This window comes from Nuphar pumila, chromosome 6 (assembly GCF_984573655.1).
Source record: "Nuphar pumila chromosome 6, dmNupPumi1.hap1.1, whole genome shotgun sequence".
Classification (NCBI taxonomy): domain Eukaryota; kingdom Viridiplantae; phylum Streptophyta; class Magnoliopsida; order Nymphaeales; family Nymphaeaceae; genus Nuphar; species Nuphar pumila.
In genome coordinates, this window is record NC_143254.1 from 4,129,331 (window position 1) to 4,140,374 (window position 11,044).

An 11,044-nucleotide genomic window follows, 5' to 3' on the forward strand; every position below is an offset into this window, starting at 1 on the left:
AAGGCATTGTGGGACCATTATTTTCTCCTCTTTTTTTATGATGAGGAATCTCGCCAAAGAGAGGAAAACCCCGGGTGGGGCCTCACGGCTATAGTGTCTTACGTGTCCCACCTCTGAAAGCTACAGATACAACTGTGCGCTAACAGGGTTTGATCTGGTGCCTTCATCTTAGCACCCTCACAACCACCCTGCTGACTACGCGGGCAACCCCCCGCGATGTTGTATTACCACCTCTATACTCTACAGGTGAAAACTATAGATGCCAATTAGAAAAGCAAAAATTGCTCAGCTCCCGAGAAAATACTGGAACTACTATGCCCTTTTACATTGTTTATGTTTCACCCAAACAAGCGAAATGTGGGTCCATGAAAATTCTTGATACTAAAAAATTCACTTGAGATATCCACGCACATTCTTAGAGACTAGAATACGTTCGTTTGCATCTCATATGATTCAAAATCACGTGATGTGAAATCATGTGATTCATGAAAAGTGAGTAAAATGACCAAATTGATTTCAAATATCGTTCTCATGTTTGCTTGCACGTGAGAAATGAAACAAATGAGAATCATTCTCCCACAGCCGTGAGGGAGAGATTTTTATCTGGGGTCAAGCAAACATGTCCTAAAACTCTTTAAGGATAATCAGCAAGACAAACTTTGACAAAAAATAAGTTCAATTCATACCTGCCCGCCCACACACACACTATTGAGCCATGTAGAGCTAAGCATTGTGACTTGGTCAATTCATTAGTTTGAGTGCAAAATATTATAAAACTGGGTTTCTTTAAAAAAATGTAAATCTGTACCGTTCTGTTCTAGCCTACCTAGTTTTTTTTTTAAAAGGCAAGCTGGGGTTCGTCCGACCCCACCAGTTACTATTCAACGTACCACTGGGGTTTGAACCTGCAACATCCCATTACAAAGAGGCATGCACTGACAGCTCGTAAGAACCACGCTGGGCCCCGATTGGTGGCCTACTTAGTTTTGTTGTTGATGCAAAGGTCTAGTACTGGAAGCACCTTCCTAAGAGGTGAAGCAAGCGCAAAGCATAGGGGCTTCCTATTCTCAAATCACTTTCTTCTCGCATCTCGCATCTCTATCGTTACTCAATTTTCTCTTGCTTTCTCATTTTTTGTGTTTTTTATGTTATTATTATTTTGTTTTACTTTCCACTCGCTTGCCAGTCGTTTCTCCCTCGTTTTCTTTTTAGCTTTTCACACTTTCACAATCACTTCCCAAAACAAGTCCTGCTTCCTGTATTGCTCTCACTTCACTCATTGCTTCTCGTATCCATTTTGCATCTTGATAACTATGGTCTAGATTGTTGGTGCGAATCGCGATTGAGTACCTCCAATCTATAACACCAATTACTTGTATAAATCACCATTAAACGAAAGAAGAATGAAGCCAAGCTGCCTCTGTCAAAGTGTCAACTTTGTAGCTTGCACGATAAGAGGACTAGAGGAGAGAATGCAACTTGGCTTTCTTGCAGTTCAATGTCAATATTCTGTAAATAATATCATATTCTTTGCTTCCAAAGCAAATGGAGATGCATGAGGCGCCACTCACTTGTTCTTTGCATAACAACAAAAATATCAAAATTGGACCCACCTACCAGAGTCCTCCTGACCACATTATTTAATATTCCCCATTTCACCCCCTTTAGGTTCTGTCAGATTGTTGGAGCTCCTTTAATCATTGGCCATGCATGATCCAGAGGGTGGTTTGGTAAATTCTTGCGCTGGTCCGCACTGAGTGCAAAAAGCTTGGTTCGATGATTTGACCAAAGCCTGGAATTCTTGGTGATTGACACGAGCCAATAATCACCCACAGAAAATTGGGTGTTCCAAAATCCATTATATTCCTCTCCTGTTATGATTTGCATCGCTTTTTGAAGTTTGGGGTGACCCCATATAGCCATGGCTTTCTCTTCAATTCCTTCATCCCCTTCTCTCTTCCTTCCTCTCAAGAAATCTACCCCTTTTGCCAATAAACCATCTTCTGTTTCCTTGCCGTCATCGGATTTTTGCAGTCGGCGGAGACCCATTTCCATTCGGTCGAGCTCTGCTCCATGTAAGAATTCTTGGGTTTTTGTTTGGATCAGTTACAGGGAACTTTTTTTTGTTTTGGCTTTTGGTGTTCGTTTCCATCTTTTAGATGCGCTCTGCTGCACTAATGTGTGATTCTTGGGATGCTAAGTTCTGTATTTCTTCCTTCTTTTGTTCAGTTTCATTATAGGAGAAATATAAGAGCTGGATTTTTCTTTTCTTTTTTTTAATGATGATTTGGTGGCAGCCCTCTCTCTCTCTCTCTCTCTCTCTCTCTCTCTCTCTCTCTCTCTCTCTCTCTCTCTCTCTCTCTCTCTCTCTCTCTCTCTCTCGTTATAAAAAGTATTTCTCTCTCCGATGAATCTTTAGTCGATTGATGACAGAGCACCGCGTTGTAGTTGTGATATCTGAACTTTGGTTTACGAGCAGTCTTTTAGGATTTCTTGGTGCTTGGTGACAGATATCATTTCTTCTTAAATTTTTTGGTCTTCAATATCAGAGAAAATGGGAGATGGGTTTCTTTATCAGCAATTCGGCTATAAGTGCTCCAATTCTAGCTTCTTTAATTGGAAGATATTGTTCAGATGATGTGATTCCATCTTGTGGCTGTGAATTTTTTGAAGTTGGGCTTATTGGCTGTAGTCCTTCCGGTTGTTGGAAGTTATTGCCATTTTTTTTCCCTGGCATCATAGTGTTGCTTGTTTCATCTAAAATTTCTTTTTTGATTTATTGGATTAAGGATTCATATTTGTTGGTTGTTATGGTAGACGTATTAATTGCCATCCAAAAGAAGTTTGTTACTGAATCATTGTGGCATTTCCGACATTTTTTATGTAGGGAAGGTCCATCACTCCTCTGGACTTAATCTTGAAGTGTCACGTTCTGCACGTCTTAAATCATATGTATTCAGTATATAGATAAAATAGGAGGAATATGTATTCTTTAGAGCAAAATTTGTGTGAAACCTGCAGCGACATTGAGTTGGTCCTTTGAAGCAGATAACAATAATCTACTTTAGCCAAGTTGCTAATTCTCTGTCTTGCGTGAGTGTTTACCTTGACCTCTCAGGCAGGTGGTTGTTGGGTTTCTTGGTTCCGTTCAGAAGTTTTCATCCAATAGAGTGTCAGAGATGGCTGAACACAAACGAAGGTCAGGTGCGTGACTAGTTAATGAAGCAAACGACCATGACCATTAACTCTATCGGGATTAATTCTGGTTACAGCACCTCCTTTAGGAACCAAGGTAGTTATGGACAAATGTCATGATTATGTTTTTTTTTTAATAATGAAGGAAAACCCTCACCGAGAACCGGGTCACTTAATGGGCCCGCCTCCTAGCTAGGTAAAACACCTCCAGGGATAGAAAAAAAGAGGCTTATTTTAGTTTCTAAAATATCTTGAGTTTGCCTTATTCTTGCTTTCTGTTTTTTTCTTGATAACAAGGTCACTCCTTTGGTCTTTTCTTGTCTTCTTTTTCCACATTCTAAGTTGTTCTAGCATGGAACATGATTTTTTTTTTCATAACTGGGAAAAACTGCCTCCCTCACCGAATTCATTGGAGTAAAACCCCAGCACCCCTTGCCCACCGGGGAGTACACCCAACTTCAGCCTTGCAGCAAGGGACATGGACCAATAGTCTTTGAACTCATGATGACGATGATGTCCTATCAACTTGGTGATGTTCATGAGTTGCCCCTACCAGATGAGCGGAGCCCTTCTGCGTGAATGATCAACTGTTCTAGTTGAAATGAGGGGTTTTTAGCTCATTAGGGGGAAAGCTAAGGGTGTGTTTGATTGCTTGTCCAAGCTGGACAATGAGAACACTGTTGATCCAGCACAGGCATGTTCTTGTCCAGGAAAGTACAATACAAACAAGTCCTTCTCCAGCTTTTGCTTCAACTGGACAAGTGATATGTATACACCTTAAAGCTACCTAGAAACTTAGGTTTGGTATAATTTTATTTGGTCATAGTTGTCTGATTCATTAACTAATTCTGAGCCTGTAACATAGTTCTCTTAGGAGCTTGATCAACACTCACTTTGGTTGTTATCTGGGCAGCTACACCGGGTGCTGTCAGTGTCATTGACTGCATTCCATGCCTTTCTCTGACTAATGTTGCACATGTTTCATAGAAAATACCCCACTATTTGTTGCCCTTTGTTAAGTAATTGATTTGCATATCCACAATTTAATAATCTTGGGTTTTTCCCTAATGCAGAATGTATAGCCCTTGCTTTTGTGAGTTTTCATCAGCCATAGTAAATGTTATTCACAGAAGATTTCATTTATTGGGAGTGTCGCATTCTTGTTTCCATTGCTCCTTTTTGTCAAACATTGCAGCTGCAGCTACTTCTGAGAGCATTAAGCTAGCCATCTCCTTGACTGATAGTGCTCTAAATCGTTTGAATAAGATGAGATCTGAGCGAAATGAAGATTTATGTCTGAGAATTGGCGTTAAACAAGGTGGCTGCTCTGGTATGTCTTACATGATGGAGTTTGAGGACAAAGCCAATACGAGGCCAGATGATTCACTCATTGAATATAATGGTTTTGTGATTGGTATATTTTTTATTTTTATCCTTGTTTTTATTTGAAGAGAATCATCATCTCCTTTTGTGTGTGCACACATACAATGTTTTTTTTTCGATAGTGTTTTTCTCTATTAGTTCAATGATCAGCTCTCCCTCATCTTTTGGGGGTTACAACTTTCAAATTATTATCATAAATCTTTTGTTGTCCAATTACTAAGTAAGGTCTCTGCTGGGGCACTAATCAAAAGAACAAATGTTACTGATGAAGAATGTGATTATATGTCTATGTCAGCTAAGAGGTTTATCCTTCTAGAACCTGGATGCTCTTGTCCAGGCAAATTAGATGCTTTAGGAACTAGTTTACATGGAAACTTCAAGCTAAAAAAATTGTCGGCCATTTCTTTCTTAAATACTTTTAAATTGTTTTCTTTTTTCTCAAAATTTTAGCAGTTTACATTTTTGTTATCAATTTTGAGTTTTTAAAATGATCAAGACATTCAGACTGAATGGACTAGCTAAAATTACCAGCTGCCATGTTGGTTGCTTGGCAATTTTAAAGCCGGACCAGATTGGCCCACTGCATTGGTTTGTGGTTTGTCCTTAACCTATGCTCTTGAAAAAGTGATGACCAAAGGTTAGGTGACCGTTCAAATCTGGGGGTTGAAAGTGATGCTCAGATGGGTTTGTATTGCCCCTTTTAACCAAAGGATCACCTTTGAAACCCCATGATTCCCTATAGAGATTAAAATAACAAGGGCAAAATGCAAAGTTTTGTTTACTAGTGAATCTTATTTAAAACCACTCAATTCTCAATATCTTGTTCTAAGAAAGCATCAAAAGTGCAGATTCTCTGTAAGTTTCCTCTAGCATTCCTTAGAGTCGATGCCTTCATGACATGTATCTAGCCTTCAATTTGTCAGTACGGTTCAGAATGTGTCATAAACTTGACAATGAGCAGACCTTATTGGATACCATCACATATGGGAGCAGGATAGCTGCATGAAAAATCTTGACAGCTTGCTCAGAAATTTGTTTGTGATTGTTCAATTCTACAGGTGGTGTTAGGTGACACCTAGATCACACTTGTACTATTTCTAGCTTTTCTGAGCTTTGTCATCATAAAAAACATAACTTTGCATGACAAAGTTCAAGTTTATCTTTTTTTTTGTAATTCTAAAGACACCAACTAATGAACAACAATCTTGGAGTTGCACTTGCCGAATAAAGAAAAGGAAAGGAAAGAAACCCTTGGAGGTGTGTCCTAAGTCCTAACCTTTTGAATCGCCTTAAGCATCACTAGTACTACTATTTACCAGTTTTGATAAAAAAAATGTCAATTTAAGGATGAAAAGGCATCTATCTTAGTAATCAGTATTCTGAAAAAGAAAAGTAAACATAATTTCGGTCTCTTCTGTAGCTTTTTTTTTAACGAAACTGACTTAACTTACATCCTTTTGAGATCATCAGAAGTTGGCATGGTTTTGCATGTTTTTGTATTGCAATTTGTCAATGAGGATTGAATTAAACTTCATGTCTTGTACAGTTACTTTTCAGAAGCTGGCTAAGGTGCATAAAATGAACAAAAATCTTTTGGCTTGAATGGTCCTTATCAAGGAAAACAATTATTTCTAGATAATGTCGTACATATTTGAATCTGGATGTGAGGTTGATGTCAAAGTAAAAATTCAATTGATGTGCAGCCTAATATGATTTCCTTTTTGCGATTTCTCCTTTCAAATATATATTTGTGAATCAGTGAAACCACAAATGGGAGGCCTTGTTTTAACTTGAAACAGTTTGGTCAGGCAGATTTAATCCTTTTTCCAATTCAGTGATTATCAGTTGATCTACATGAATTGCTCATTCAGACCAAATATCTTGAAAATGAGATGGCATCAGATCACGGGGCTATGAAATTACTAGCCATTCGGTCCCCTGTTAGGGGCAATTATGCACTGAATGTGGATGAGTTGCATCAATCGTGCAGTTGCTGACTCTCCCTCATAAGTGGAAGCATATAGCTTTACATTAATGTTAGGTGTGTGAGCTCGCACACACTTGCACACGCACAACATGCACAAGCACATAATTGATTAATTTTTTTGGTTCTGCATTTTGAGTTTTAAAGCCAATCCTGCGTGACTGCCTCTGTGCTTCTTTAATTGCATTGTGATGTGTCTTGGCAATCATTTCATGACCTGTTAGCTGTTTGCCCGATCTTTTGTTCTTGCCTTTTCTTGTTTTCCATGTTCATGTGCATGTGTGTGTGTGTGTGGACATGAACTAATAAGGCATTATTTCTAATGTTTGTTTGCAGCGTGTGACCCCAAGAGTCTGCTGTTCATTTATGGGATGCAATTGGATTTCAGCGATGCACTCATTGGTGGTGGCTTTTCCTTCAAGAACCCAAACGCTACTCAAACCTGTGGGTGCGGAAAATCTTTCGCCGCTTAAGTGTTGTAACACATCAAAAAAACATTGATATACCTTGTTTCACTGCATAATAAAATAGGAAATACTAGATTTATCAATCTTCCACTCCGTCTTTATTCTTTCTTTTACACTCATTTGCTCTTATTTTTTGGGTTTGAACTTTCAGCCATTTCTTATTAAAATACATGTATTGAATAGATTCATATAGAGGAGTGAGATTTCATTTGTATTTACAAAATGGCACCCGCCAGAGTTTTTTTTATGAAGGACGAGGGAAACCACCCTCAGGTTCAGAGACCTAGTCGCACCGTAATTAAAGTCACTGTTCTGACGGTATAAACCAGTGGCACACCCCTTGCCCACAGGGAGTCACCGAGGTTCTGTTGAGCAAGGGTTTATCCCTGTCTCTTACTAATGCAAGGGGCTGATGCTCATGGGAATAGAACCCTAACCACCTGCCTAGTGGCCAAGCCCCACTGCCCCCAAATCACTTGGGACTGCACCCACCAGAGTTGATGCATGTTCTTGTCTCTTTGTGGTTTTAAACGGATTTTACTGATCTAGAATCGATTTAGGTCCGTAAAACAGATTCAGACACAAATAGAGATTGTATTAAGAGTATATTCCTGATGGGTGTCTTTTTCCAATACATAAGGGTTTTATTGATCTATCCCAGTTCTTTTATTGTTCATTTGTAGATCTAGTTCATTTCTGAACCTGCCTAAACTAGGACCATCAAGTCTGGTATAAATGCTCCAATGTGTGGACTGCCGCCCAAACCCAACATTCGTCGGACATCAGCAGCCTATTCTCAAATGAAGAGAAATTGGTAGCTGCTCACACGGTAGGTACGTGCTAATTGGGTTTTTCTGTTCTTTCAGTATTTTTTTTTTTCAGTTTTGACCCATAAATGTGTCAGGCAGGGCCCATTTAAGAGGAATTCACACATGCATCATGTGTTTTCAATGAAAAAAATGATATTTGGAGCCTCAAAAATTTACAAATATTTCGGATCGTTGATTTTTTTAACCTTATAAAAACCTACCCATGTGTCCGAATCGAACACTTCAAGAGCTGATCCCTATAAAATCAAGTACATAGATCACATTTGTACAGTCAAAATTTAAAAATAGAAATGAAAAAGGCTAAAAAACTCATTTAGCACGGTTATTTCACACCTAACGTGTGAGCAGCTACCAATCACTCTTCAAATGAAATGGATGAGATTTAATATATTAAAATGAACAAAACACTATTTATAAAAGTACTCTCATTTTCACAAGAATAGAACATGGAAAAAGAATAGGTTGAAATTGTTACCCATTTTATTTTCAGGATGTTGATGATGTATTGTATAAACTGTGGCATCCTCAAAACTTTTGTGATAGAAGTCTGCAATAATCCAGAGAGAGAGAGAGCATTAATCAATTTGAGTAGGAAGCCTAGATGAAAAAACAAAAAAAAAAAATAGAAGATCATACATGCCAGTAGGTCACTTGGAGGCTTGTACTAGGCAATTCCTTCAAGGCGGGCCACAGACGGAAATTCTTCTTAAGTTAATCGGTTAGGCTTGTAAAGACAACTGCACGGAGATGAATTGTTCCGACTTGTCCACCGTGAGTGCGAGGGTCTTTTAATAAATATCGATAATATACATTTTGTTACAGGTAGTAACCGTGTGATACTTATCGCAAATGTTATAGCGCACGAGGATAACATTAGATTGCGGTTGCATACGACTGTTGCAACCGACTCATATTTGAAGGACTTCATTTGCCTTTTCTTGATGCTCGATGATCTTTATCACATGTGGAGATAGATCCCAATCCAAACCGTTGGGCTCTATCTGATGGTGATATGGTAAATCTGATGATTTACCATTTACCCTAACATGCCCCTTAAGCGTGGGGGGAAGCACGTTGAGCTTGTCTCAAATAGTTAAAAATTTGGCATATGGAAGGGGTTTGGTAAGTTCATTAGCCAGTTGATCATTAGATTAAATGAACTCAATTTGAAGATGTCCTTTGCGCACATGGTCACAAACGAAATGAAAGTCAATCTCAACATCCTTGGTTTGAGCATTATACACCGGGTTGGCTGCCAAGTATAGTGCTCCTATATTGTCACACCAGATAACTGGTGGTTCACGGGATAGACAGTCGATCTCTTCCAGAAGAGTTTGTAGCCATAGCAAATCAGAAGCAACACAGGCGAGAGCTTTGTATTCGTCTTTGGTATTGGATCATGCTAGAGTTCGTTGTTTGTGGGAAGACCGGGAGATAGCATTTGCTTCTAAAAAAGATGAAATTGCCATTAGACTTACGGGACAGCCTGTCGCCCAGTCAGCGTCTAAGAACATGTTGAGCCAAAGAGAATTTGATGGTTATAGTAGGAGACCATAATGCAGTGTATCTCTGAGATATCTCAGAATTCGTTTGACTGCTGACCAATGAGCTTCACTTGGCTAATGCATAAACTGGCAGACTTTGTTAATAGGAAATTTCTGGTCTAGACGAGTAAGTAAAAGATACTGCAGGCCGCCGACAATGCTCTGATATAGCGTGGGATCGGTAATTTAAGATCCACAACTTTTCAGTAAACTTCTAAATAAAAATATGAGATGTTTTTATGTAATTTCATTGTATTGACCTACAATGCAAAATAAAGGAATTTTGCAAAGCCAATTATACTTATGATACATATATCCTCGGGGATATACACTCATTTAGCAAAATAAGAGAATTCTGTAAAGAGACAAAGAGAATGACACACTCACTTTTTCGTAAAAAATATTGCAAAACCTTGAAAATATGTGGGGCCCACATAAATATCTAATAAAAATATTTAAGTGGGATCCACAGAAAACATATTTGTCCTTATCTGAAAATAGTAGGGAGGAATCAGGAAGAAGGGCATACTCATCCCTTGGGTGGGTCTATACCCAACCTCTATAAATACGACTCCCTCCCCCCCTCTCTCCTCTCATGTCACTCCTCTCTCATCTTTCTAGTTTCGATCTCTCTAGAAAAGAGTCATCTTTCTAGATTTTTACTCTCTCTAGAAAAGAGCTTTCTCTTTAGATTTTTTCGTGTTACTTCGTTCTGACAAGTTTTACATGAAACACTCTTGGTTGTGACCATACCAGACATAAGGACGTGCCGACCATGACCTAAGAGCACCTTTACGTTTGAGGTAAGCCACCTTTATCAAATTTTTGGTAAGTTTGCATGTTGTTCTTTATTTCAAGTTATATTTGTTGAAATAACTGTCGTGTATGGTGGGATTTTTCTTACCGTATACCTTTCTAAAATGATATCGGGTCCTAGTTATTGGTTCACGCCCTCTAGGCTATTGCAACCTTTCTTCAGTGTTCATGCATGTATCCTTGCATCTACTTCTCAATATTTATAGTGAATTACGTGTCATAGGGTCTTAGTCTTGATTTATGCCCTCTAGGCCACCGCAAACTTGCTTCGGTGTTCACGCATGTATTCTTGCAACTACTTTTCTATTTACTATATATATATATATATATATATATATATATATATATATATATATATATTCTTTTACACAAGTTACTTAGCCCGGTGTGTGGTTTCAGTCACCAAGCCTTGCTTTACAACTTTACTTTGTCATCACACTATTATGTGCACAAGCTCTTGCTTTACGCTATTTATTTTGTTAAATATAATTACGATGTAATAACTGTACAAATGGTGATTGATTCTTATCGCTCAAAGTGATTCAAAAGCCTTGATGCATTCAAAACATTATTTAGCGAAGAAATTTCTATTTAAAAGGTTTTAGATTTGCGCTAAATCATATTTATGTAAACTTCTAAGTCATCAGCGTAAGGCCTGGGTTTTTGATAAACCATGGAAGATGCAATATACACACAACGACACACATCTATCCAAAAATGAAAGTAGCATTTTTTCCATTAAACAGAAGAGATGCTATCAAAATTTTTTATAAGATATTCTTTGAGCTAAAAAGGAACGTAACATTTTTTCCGTTAAACAGGAGT

At 38.3% G+C, this 11,044-nt stretch overlaps 1 protein-coding gene across 2 annotated transcripts; it reads left to right on the plus strand.

The window, feature by feature from the left end:
* The first annotated feature begins 1,712 nt into the window (after positions 1–1,712).
* LOC149833698 (iron-sulfur assembly protein IscA, chloroplastic-like) lies at positions 1,713–7,107 on the plus strand. Of its 2 annotated transcripts, none has more exons than XM_090009819.1 (3): positions 1,713–2,075; positions 4,391–4,525; positions 6,899–7,107. In XM_090009819.1, exons 1-3 carry the CDS (start codon positions 1,922–1,924, stop codon positions 7,033–7,035), a joined length of 426 nt encoding a protein of 141 aa, XP_089865945.1. In that variant the 5' UTR covers positions 1,713–1,921; the 3' UTR covers positions 7,036–7,107. The 2 variants fall into 2 exon arrangements, with proteins under 2 accessions (XP_089865945.1, XP_089865944.1); XM_090009818.1 differs by having other exon boundaries at positions 1,791–2,075; positions 4,391–4,609.
* Positions 7,108–11,044: the final 3,937 nt, after the last annotated feature.